The sequence below is a fragment of the Hermetia illucens genome, chromosome 4, assembly GCF_905115235.1.
Source record: "Hermetia illucens chromosome 4, iHerIll2.2.curated.20191125, whole genome shotgun sequence".
NCBI classification, from domain to species: Eukaryota; Metazoa; Arthropoda; class Insecta; order Diptera; family Stratiomyidae; genus Hermetia; species Hermetia illucens.
In genome coordinates this window covers 28,667,299-28,679,573 of record NC_051852.1, presented here as the reverse complement: position 1 = coordinate 28,679,573, position 12,275 = coordinate 28,667,299, and the positions used below count along the sequence as shown (strand labels likewise).

Sequence of the window (12,275 nt, the reverse complement as noted above, 5' to 3'; positions counted from 1 at the left end):
ACGGTTTCGTTCAGGGCAGAGGCAACTCAGCAGACCCTGCTTCACCTCTTCCCTGGGGGCAGCGTGTTCTAAAGTAGCAGCAGGTAGTGATCGCTCCATTGTATATAACTGCAAACACTGACATGAGTGCGAATTATATTGGAGTGAAATCCGTCGTAAGTTCAAACCAGGTGAAAGTGAATATTTTGTTAAGGGTGCTGGAAGTCCTGACTCCGCATAAAAATTAATTTACAAGGACAATCGATCATTATAGAGAAACACGTGCGAAAATACTCTCCTCTGTGACTTAAACTCAACTAGACTCCAAATAAAAATCGATGGACCGTGCCCTAGATTTTCACCAGACTACTTGTAGTCGTCTGAACATATTTTCGACCCTTGTCTGCCACTATCATCCAATTAATATTCTTCTCTTGACCAACTGAAATACTTTGCAGAATTACCCTCATAAATTCCTCCACAAGACCAGTATTATCATATTCATTCAGACTAATAGCATAATAGAGGCGAGAAAAATGTTATGGAAAATGAACTGAAAGGACTGCATCCACTAGTCTCAATTTAAATGGAGGATCTGTAGAGAGTGGGAGAGCCTGTCCTTCAATGGGGGTACTCTCGTTCCAGAATACTAAAGATCCTAATGGGGGATATGCATCACATTTTTCAGACTACAACGTTAACCTCTTGCTTCTATGATGACTTGCGGTGATGCTGATAAGGAAATGCGATTAAAAAAAAGCCCTTAAAATGTTCAACATGATGGGCTTAAGGGTAAATGGGCGCCAGTTCCCCTTTGTGCCGAAAATACTTTTTCCCGCTTTTCTTCATTTACTGAGATATATATTATAAACTCCGAAAGGGTGGTGTAGTAATAAAGGAGACCCTTCGCACACCAAACCGATAAAAGAAGACTCTACACAAAATCGATGACAACAAAAGCAACCGAAAGGATGAGAAGAATGGCTGCGAATATCTGTATCCATATGTATATATTTACACAACCCACTTTTATAGAAAACTTTAACCCCACAACATAGTTTTCATGTTTTTATATCCTTTCTCAACAATCTTACTAGGAAGAAAAAATTCAATGACGCAGAGAATGGAGTTGAGTTGGAAAACAGGATCAAAGCAAAATACGAAAGGGGAGGGTTGGGAGAAAACTAGTACAACAAAATAATAGAAGTGCTAGAACCTTAAAGATTCATCATGAAATATATTGTATAATAGATAAGGATTTGGGGCAGGGTATTAAGGGAGAGTGCAGCTTAGCTCCAAGTGCCTTTTCAGAGGATTGGTCACCATATGTCCTGCAGGAAGTAGATAATCGTTTAATTGTCCTCGAAGAGATGTATCTACACAGAAATACGTAAAGTCGAGTGTGAGCAAAGCCATGGCGCCTTTCAGATCCAACTGAGTCAAACAGTATAGGATGTATCTTCGCTAGTTCTCCAAGCGGGATTTAATCCCCACAATTGAAGCTGTATCTCAGCTGGCAGAAACAGATGGGGGTTTTAAAATACGGTTTTGGGGAAAATACGTCTGTAGATACGATTCAACTACATGTAAGCCCTTGAGCTGACAGTTTACATAATTTAATTGCTTCGTTAAAATTTTTAATTAATCTGATTATAGGAAGGGATGAAATCTGTTGCTGTTGGGGGAATTTTTGAAAATTAAATCGGATCGAATCAAATGCACATATCTGGACTGATTAATAAATCGAAAAAGTATTTTATATGATTATTGAATTAAACAAATTCGCGTTATCTAGCCGGCAATAGAGAGCACCTAAAAGATCGCTCCAATAAATTCTAATGCTATTAGCATGAATATTCCATAAAAAATGCCAACCATATTCTATAAATTATTATTAATGCTCCTGAGCAAATGCTATTGAATTGATTTCGGTCACTGAATTTTCCAATTTCAACTAAATCAATGTTGTTAAAATATTATTCGAATTCATTTCCGGATTGTCCTGGGGCCACGGAGCCAGGAAGCGAAAAAATCGATTCATAATTTTTCAAAATTAAATATAAATCTTGACTCGGATATGTACAAAATTTTTTGCAGCAATAGTTTTATTGTATATCCATAAAAACCCCCCACATTTGCATGAAAAATATCTGATCGCAGGGAGGAAGCACTGTCCAAGTCGAATGACTAATGCACCATGCACCCTGCAGGAATAGGAATAATTATAGGTCAGTATTGCAGGCCAAGGTTCATGCAATTGTGTTGATTCATTGTGGCCAGTAAATACTTGGCTCCATTTGCTGAAAAGGATTCTACGAAAGCAGGGAGTGGGTAGAACTGGCGTTTCTATGTATATATGTTATCTTAACAAGTTGCCTTAAATAATGAATGATGGTCGACCGGAATATATCGGTTGGGTTTGGAGAAGTTTGAGATTTATTGTGGTTGCTGAACTTGTTGAGTTTGTTAAAGAGTTTGGTTTGCTGACATGGAGTTTTGATGGTGCAAAAGTTTGTTTTGATTTTTTGCTTTTCCTGAAGGGTTGGGATGTACATTCTGGACGCAACTTATGAAACAAAGTTTTCCATTATAAATACGACCCCTAACCAATAGCTCCAACAGTAGGTCGCATTTCTAGGAAATAGAATCCTTGTTACCGGAAAGAAACGTGCCATTCTTTACTTCATCCTGCCCATTTCCTTCTAAATACTTCACTAAAGTCCTGACAATAAATAAATAAATCCATAAACTGTAAGCAACTTGTAAGCCAGTTGCCTTACAGCTACAAAATATAGTAGTTTGTTCAACTTTAATTAAAGATTGAGTTTTCCTTCAGAAAGTTGAGTGAAATGTTCAACTGCATTCGATATTGACTTCGCTGTTTATCTTTGTATCTCAATAGAGATTTGAATTTCTGAGGTATAAAAGACTGTGCGCTTTGGAGATTTTACCTGGAAAATTGTAAGAATCTATCCTGACTAGCAAATATCAATATTTATGTCGATTTGAAAGTAGTTTTGTACGTAATTATCTTGTAATGGAGCTTGGATTTAAATTTATATTAGACAATCAAATGTTTGCCTATCTTTTGTGAATTTCCCTGACAGTAGGTCATCTCGAAGTCACTGCAATGAACAGTGTACGAAATTGAAATTGGAGTTTGTAAAGGTTGAATTCTCAACCCCATCCCTGAAGGGAGTGTGAGTTTATGGACGGGGAGATCCACCCTGACGACATCGCATTTGAGCTCTGGAAAGCAAAGAGTTAGGACCCAACACCGTGGCTCAGTAAATTCATCAGTCAGGTTATCCAGGAGGGTAGTACACCACCGGACTGGCAAGGAAGTACCACTGTTCCAATATGGAAAAAAAGATAATCCAGTAAAATGTTCAAATTACCGTCCCATCCGGTTACTATTCCATATCATGACGATTTTTGAGCTGTATTGCTCTACCACCATCCAAAAAGGAAGTGTGGCGGATGTATCAAAACCGCTTCGTGTCTCTATTGGTGTTCATCAAGGAAACGCCCTTTCACCACTCATCTTTGTTCTTGTTATGGACACTGTCACACGTGGCATCCAACGTCCAGCGCCCTAAACACTGATTTATGCAGATGACGTTTTCCTAACGTTTGATAACAAACATGGTCTCGAGGAGCTTGTCCAAAAATGAAACGATGGCCTCATGCAACACAGCCTCAGATTGAATCTGAATAAAACTGAATTTTTGACAAACGATCCCTATGAAGGAAGTACAATCACTGTCAGCTTTTTAAATATCTCGGATCAACCAATGGATCTGGCGTTTGATAGAACAAAGTGGTGCAACCGATCACGATGAGCCTTTCCCGCTGATTAACCAGACAAAAGCTAAAGAAAAAGACGGGAAGTAATAAGCGAAGGCGGCTTTACGATTTCTTACCAGAGTAGAGGTAAATCGTCAGACGCTGCCGCACCTCTGCCCTGAGAGCAGCGTAACCGAAGCGACTCGCAGATGTTAAGTGCTCCTTTATATAAATCGTAGTAATTTTGTGTTCTGCAAATTATTCGCACATGACTACGAATTACATTGAGCGTAAATCCACAGCTTCGCCAGAGCTGAACATATTTTTCAAAAAATTGCGGGGTGCTAAGTCCGCATCCACTTGATGTCGCATTGGACCAAATGGGGAGCAACTCACTCCGTCTTTTTGGCCCACCGAGCCCCCGAGCCGGTTCGGTCACGGTGCTCCCTGGGTAGAGGAGAGGCAGCGTCTGACGATTTGCCTCTGCCCTGGTAAGAAACCGTAAAGCCGTCTTCGTCTAATATTTTTAAAGTTTAGGTGTCAAGCCCTAAACGGTGCGTCCGTCGACCAAAAAAAGAGGGAGTAAGCTGCTTCCCATTTGATCCAGTCCGAGACCAAGTGAATGCGGACTTAGGACCCCGCAATTAAAAAATAAAAAGATAAGTGTTTCCTGCAAGAAAGTGGAAATCTTCGAAAGACACTGACCTGGTCACGACAGTGTGTGGGATTTTTGCCCGCTAAAACTATGCCCGACTCCACATATTTTCTCTTCAGTTACTTCCTAATATTAGTGATTAACCTATGTGTGTGTCCAACTGCCCTTTCTTGAGACGTCCCATCACTGTTAGCATCTAATTATAGATCTCTCCCTTTCGGGTTTTTCGTTTCCGATAAAGAAGAGATGGAGCTTAAATTATATTTGTTCATTATCTCATCTGTCAAAATGTCATTCGGCACCATTTCCGAGGTGACGAACGCCAAATCTTCTGAGAGGGTCTAGAATGCAAAACACACTCTTGGGGCTACTCTTTTGTAGACCACACTCAGTGTATATTCGGCAAATTAAAATTGCAACGCTGATCTCTGCACTGGGACTGCACTTCCAAACTTGGTGATGATATGATTTCCAATTCTAATGCGAGCGAAATTTCTTTTCCTGCACTTCTGTCTTGTCCTCCGCGAAAACTAGCCCAGCCCTAGCCAACAAAACCTTAACAGCACTGATTGCTTCGCATGTCACAACCAGTGCAATATCATCAGCGTAGCGCATCACCGTGCCTTCTTCCGGCACCGGAAGATTAAACACATCGCTATATATGATGTTCCATAGTAGTGCGCCCCGTATACAGCCTGGATACAACGTATAAAGTCTTAATGGCCACTTGGTTGTGGATCCGAATGACTTTGTTGCGCTTGGGGCTCGGATCATGCCCCAACTATCAATAGATCCTGAGGTCATCCATGTCATACCGAGCGTCCATTGTTGCAAGTGGCTGTCCGCAATGGCTGCGAGAGAGGTGAAGACAGCAATGCTCACCAGGGACTTCTTTATACGGCTCCGATTGACCGAAACCAATTTGATGGCATCAATGGTTGATATAGTTTTATGGAGTCCATACTGTTGATTTCCGTAGCCTTCATTATCCGTGTCACACCAGAGCATCCGTTCTTGCAATTGGCTCTCCACAATGGCAGCGAGAGAGGTGGAAACACAAATGATCTCCAGGGACTTCTGTATACGGCTCCGATTGACCGTAACCATTTTAATGGCATCAATGGTTGATCTGGTTTTACGGAGTCCATACTGTTGATTCCAGTAGCCCGCATAACGATGAAATCTATGAGCGATACCACTCTGATTGTGGATAAAATGCGGCTCAACAGGCTGCGGTGGGCGGATGAGTTAATTCCTATGGATGAGGATGATTCAGCCCGGAAAGTCTATAAGGGCAATATCTATGGTGTAAAATGAAGACGATACAGAACCTGCCTGAGATGTAGCGATAACGTAAGTCAGAAATACAGACAGCTTTTATGGACATCAAATTGGTGAACCTCGGCGTAAAACTGAGGTGTTTGGAGTTCCGTACTAAGGCAAGCCTAGACCGGACACCAATTATTGCGCCGTTGATGATGATGATACTGTTGACTTAAAAAGCATCCTTGATTCTCAACGACCAGGAGCGCCAGAGCTTCGTTGTCACCTATTATACTACAGATCTTCAACAGCTCGTCTGCGGTTACTACTAATATTGCTCCGCTGGATAACTTGGAATTTTTACACGGTTCCTTGTATGTACGCTCTCTTTGCACTTGATGAATCGTACCTAATGCTCTCTGGACCGCTCGTCAGCTCGTTCGCAGGCTGTCCGAATGCTGACTAGTTCAGTATAGGTTTTGCTCAGACTCACAATGTATTCTTCACCCAGTTCCTCCAACTTTCAACTCCTCTGGACCTTACTTCGTCGTCGTGCAGTGTATATAGACTTCATGTTTTTGAGCCCCGAATAGTGACATTCTCCCCAAGAGAGTTCTAAAGTTTGTTACGAAAGCTGTCAGTTTTGCCCAAATTAGATTTTTTCAACTGAAACATGAAGCCGCCTTTCTGGTCCTTCGGACATTCCTCCTAGATTTTTTAGATCGGGGTCAGCTTTTACGTTGTTTAGAACTTCAGCGTACGACAGATTGCCCTTGCTAGAGACAATTATTCCCTCTGGGCGAATTCAATTTCGTCTTCGCCTTTTTATGAATGACCATGGTTTATCTAACATTTTCGGTTCCCTAACCAACCGCACTAATGGCTCAGGCTTCCTCCTTTCTGTAATTTTAGTTCCATTCTTCGGAACTTCTAGTGTCCTTCGTTTCCTCTTATCTGATGATTCCCCAGAGGATCACCATCTTCCTCCCGCACTCTTTTATTTGGTGGCAAATCAGTCATGGCTCTGTTCTCTATGAGTGCTAACTTGATCGCCCTTTTTAAAACACCTTCATCCTTAGCATTTAATGTCTTTTCCAGACTTTTTGCCGTTGTTGGCTTTGGTGGAGATCGGAGAAACCTACTTCCTGTATGGGTCAATCCCTTCATCTGGGAATATCTTGCTTTGCTTTAACATCTCTCTCTCCAAATCTAAATCACTTGTAGCATTAGATGCCACTATGACTAAGCTATCCAGCTATGCTCAGTCAGAAAAGCCTCCGCACCGTAATATTATCCCTCATATCTTTTTCCATGGTGGTTTTGTTTTCTGAGTACCTCTCTCATAGCCGTCTTTATCCACATAGATGAGATGAACAAACTCTAACCCACATACAGCCAGAAAGGAAAATACATGAACACATATTTACGCATCAGTAGGTATGCCTCTGCTCGTCACCTAGGGTCGCGCCTGATGGAAGATCTGCAAATTCCTCACTGACCTGTCTGATATCTAGGCTTCAATATATTCTCCGGTACCAACCCATCATGCACCCAAATACTCTAACACAAAACATCAACAAACGCTTTCATACCTGAGGCGCCGAGCTATGTATGAATGGAGATATTCGCCCTCTCAAACCCTGTTCAGAAAAATTACTGGGGCCACCTCCACTTTTTTAAGTGGCATTATGGCGTTATTTTCATGTTAAAACAGTAAGGTTTAACTTTGAACCGATGCGCAGTAGTCACTCCGCTAAATGCCACATCGTAAAAATAAGGGCGAAATGAAAATATGGATAGGTAGGTAGCTATCAGTGACCGATACGACGAACCAAAGTAGCACTGGTATGCACTGTTTTGATGCCACAAACTTATTAGACCGTAACTACTGTGGGGAGAGGAGGGAGCAGAGTACAGCCGACTCAGATCTCTAGGTCCCCCAAAACAAATTTTACATAGGGTCCACAGCCTGGCGGGATAGTTCCTTAAGGTCCGTCCCTCGTACAAACAACCGTAATCCTGTATGCATTGGGATGCGTCTGGTTCGAGAGCTCTCGCGATCTGATCTTGCTGTAGAAGGGCCAAATTTTATTTCATTGAATCAGCTGCTATTAAGTAGTCCGACTAGATTCCTCAGTTAACAATTTTAAGCGGGACGTAAACTGCGCCCATCGAAGGATGCCAGGAGTAAAGACCTACCTAACAATTCCGTCAGCCCGCACATTCCGCCTATATTCCTATGACCAAGAACCCAAAGGATTCAGAATCACATCCAAATATTTTACATTAGAGGAAGAAGCCAAACTTTGTCCCTTTAGCCGCAGGAGGTGGAATTCGATTGCCCTTATCTTCGGTTTAAATAGCATCGGCTCCATTTTAGTTGGATTTATGCCGAGTTTGCATCTTGTTGCTCACAGGCACACCTTCCCCAATTCGCCCGCCATGATTTCCTCATAACGTAGGGAAGCATCCCTGAGACCCACATTACAAAGTCGTTGGAATACACCACCACATTCACCCTGCTCCTGTCCAATATTCACAGAGTTTCATCCATCACTATAAACGAAACAATAATAAAAGACGACTGACGATTTCATCCAGGGAAGCAGCGACTTATTTTATTCTAGAACTGAGCCCGGAGTTCACACCCACCTGATAATGGCCCGGGTCACTTGGGGACAAACGAAGAAGATACAAGGTTTCTTTGCCAAATTGGACAAACGGTTTTTCCCCGATTGCTGCGGTTCGACATCAAGTGAATGCAGATTCAGGACTTTGTCAATCTGAAAATTCAATAGAAGAAGGTTCAGCATTCATTCTCGTAAAGCGACTGAAGTTTTGATAAGCGAAAATGGCAGATACCAAAAACAAAGTTCAAATAAAAACAAAAGACAATGGAGAGTAGATCAGAGTCTGATAGCAAAAACTTCTCCTCTGAGGAAACCATAATCTCCCAGGTAGGAAGTTGTTCTGCACTTAGGGATACGTATTACGAATAGCCAAAATTACCCTTATTCGGAAAACCTATGTAATCCCCGTCAGCTCGGGATAACACAAGGTAGAAAGAATCCTTTAATGGACGAAAATGTTTATCGAAAAAATGTCTCCAATTTTCTTGAAGGGTGTGTTATGCTTAAATGCATAAAATCTTCAAACCAGACAAGTACCCCGATAAAACCATATCTAGAAACTTAGATCGGTTTTGCCTCGAGAGAGGAGAAGGAAGCACTTGAGATGCTCAATGTCTCTATCTCAACTTCAGCAAAGTACAAACAAAATATCATGAATACTTTGCTTGGTTGACTCTTGGAAAATAGTCACAGTAAACAGACTACAAAAGTGATTGGCGTGCATTGCCGATAATTACCTTCAATTCCATACTAGCAAGCGTTATCTTGGGATGGGCCTGCTTTTTACATCTTGCATATGACATCCAAGCCATTCATCCCTGCACTTGTAGATTCTCTTGACCTGCTACCTCCACCCTTACAGCAATTATAGGATTCCGTGATTTTTCACGGAAAGTGGAAACAGGGAATGACGGTTAAGATTAACTCCACTTAAGAGCTCCTTCCCGTTGTTAAGATAATAGCTGAAATAATTCTGGAACACCTTCGGAAACAACTTGCGAGCTTGATCGTCAGAGAGCAGGCTGGTTTCCACTCTGCATTCTCCTGAATTGAGTACATCAACATCCTGCGGATCATCCCAGAACACCTACTCTTCACCGATTTCGAGAAGGCTTTCGTCAGCGTCAACAGAAAGTGTATCAGGCATGCTCTACAGGAGGGACATTTGGGAGAAACTACTAATAGCAGCTATTATCAGAAGGACGTATGATGGCACAAATGTCATGTGTTACATCGAGGTAAAAATTCAGATGAATTTGAAGTCAAAAGAGGAGTACAACTTTTCAACAATATTGTTGTACGCTACGAAGTCCGGAGGGGATGGAGAAATTCAATGAACTGTGGCATTGGACTGAAAGTAAACACCAATAAAACCAACGTTCCCAGTCTGATGGGTCATCCCACTCTCCACATGTGCATCATTGGGCAGATCATCAAAGGCGTTGATTAATTTGTGTAGAGTACGCTGGTCTTATACTATTTCAAAGAAAGAATTTGGTTGGCGCCACTTACTTCTGAATGATGTAATCAAAAAGGGAACTGTCCACGGATAGGTAATACTTTAAGAAAGGGCGGCAATTTCATTGCTGGATACGCTATGCAGTGGAACCAACTCTCCCAAGATGGCCGACGGATGGGTTTCCCTAAAAGCACTTGATCCAAAATAGTAGAGAAGGAATGCTGGTGATTCGCAAAATCCTGGAAGGAGTTGAAGCTCAAATCGTAGACAATGTCGCGTAGGCCCTATGACCCCCCAATGGGTGACTGGCAGCAATTATAGGACATACTACTATAATATTCCATCTGTCATTGTCGCCTGAAAGATCTGCCTGCGAACTTGTTCTACTGATTACGCTGTCTTTGAGCAGACTCGTTGAAAAAATATCCTCATTCACTAGAATTTAAAAAATGTCCTTGTATGAAAAAGCTGTTTCAATTAATAGACATTCAAATCTAAATAAGTTATTTAATTTCTGTTTCAGATGCGGCTTCATGTATGGCGAGCTCACCGACAAAGAGACCGTATCCCGGTTGGAATATGCACTGGAAAATCAGCAACAAGATCAATTCGAAATACTTTTATACAAAAAGAACAGTAAGTCAACCTAAAATCTTTGTAAGCTTGATAATCCCTGCTAAGTTGGTTTATAATTAGGCCACCCCCAATTTGCAACTAAGTAGCCTTTCATTACACGATCCATGAATATTTTCAAATACACTGACACCAAAATCTCCGGGGTTTTTTCATACCAGTTTAGAAAACTCCCTAATTTAACATAATTTCCAATGTAGTGAAATGAAAATTTAAAAAATCGTAACTGAATCTGAGGAAAGAAATGGAGTTTCATTGCCCCATCACGTGAAACTACCTACATGTCCCGAAATTGCCCTTAAATCAAACCATTATTGACAACCCAAAAAAATCACCAAACCAAAACCCTCCAAATACTACAAAAATCATAAAGCACTACATCAACTGACCCCCACTTCACACACCCTGATACAGTGCCACGATATCATGTAACTTTTTAATGAATTTTGAATGTCAGACCATATTCGAGCCCCTATCAGCCCAGGCATATGACACACATAATAACGAAGCCAACTTGAAATATTCAAACTGTCGACAGACGACAATAGAAAGAGATTAGTCGATAGTTCTAGTCTGCCCTGAAACCTGAAACATTACCATTATATTTCCCAACATCACCCTCATTGCATCCTTTCTCTCACCGCCCTATTCGCCCTTACACAACTTTTTTCTCGGTTCCGACATAGCCACGAGGGAGGGAGTACTACAATGAAATCTATCAAAGGAACATACCACATTCACGCTAAGGGAATAGTGGAATATATTTTTTCCACTCTGTTGGCATTGATCCAGAAAAATTTATGGGCAATGTTTCACCCCTTCTACTCGCAGGATATGTGTAGGATATGCGAGTGTGTACCAGGATGTTGGCTACAAGCAACTAGAGGAACCGATGATTAAATTCTCGCATGAATTTCATAGGCCATACTGGAATCGATTCGCTAGCGGTGGTTTCGTCATTACTAAGGGAATACTGCCGGATGCCAGTGTAGGGAAAAGGGCCAATAGTTTATCTGTAGACAGTACTGCCGAGGGATGCATACTAAAGTTTGGTATGCAGGCTCGTTTAGGGAATAAATTCGGATTTAGACTGGATGTTTCCAGGATGTGGAGTCAACTCTCGTTGCGTTCTCGTTTTAATCAGGAAAGTTTGATAGGCTATGGCTGGGTGAATCCCAGATGATTGGCTTGAGGAGATAAGTCTATTTTCGATGCTTAGAACATGTAACTAAAGTCAGGCTTTTGAAAAATTATAAACTTTGTTAACCATAGGCACATCGTCGTATAATATGATATGTCAGCTGTGGAACGTTATGAAAAATTCACGACAACAAAGACTACGTTTGAAATTGTGTTTTGTGCTTAACAAGGAAAAGGGAGCTTACCAAATGTTTTCAAAGGGTTTCGAGAAGGATGCTATGAGCACATTCATTTTCCAGTGGTTTTTGCCGCATGGTGAGATGAGTGTTAAAAACCGTGCCATTCTCGACGCCCATCATCATTTAGGAATAATGTTAAACTCTAAAAAAATCCAGTAAAAAATCAACGGGTATCCTCGATATCCTGGAAGAAATTTAAAAAAAGACATAGTATGTGGATTGAAACTCATGGCAGCGGATTTTAACTGAAAATCTGCAAATGATATGAGTTTCTGCTGAACTCGCCTCTTCAAATCGGATCAAAAAACAATCGATTGACAAACCGAGGGCTTGAAAAAGATTCAAAATGATCCAAAGTTTTTGACCAAAGTCTTTTCAGGTGATAAAAGTTTATGTCTTGCGCGCCAAGCCAGCGAAAGACTCCGAATTTCCCCAGACCAAAAAAATTAAGACAAACTAGGTCGCTCAGGTCGCTCAATAAGGTCTGGATA

At 41.3% G+C, this 12,275-nt stretch overlaps 1 protein-coding gene across 8 annotated transcripts in view; it reads left to right on the top strand.

Moving 5' to 3' along the window:
- The window catches only part of LOC119655840 (potassium voltage-gated channel protein eag), a 274,252-nt gene that overhangs the window by 160,661 nt on the left and 101,316 nt on the right, over window positions 1–12,275 (top strand). For all 8 annotated transcript variants that reach the window (XM_038061951.1, XM_038061949.1, XM_038061948.1 and 5 more), the window contains one exon: window positions 10,296–10,408. In XM_038061951.1, coding sequence (XP_037917879.1) covers window positions 10,296–10,408 — 113 coding nt within the window. The remainder of the gene's footprint in view (window positions 1–10,295; window positions 10,409–12,275) is intronic.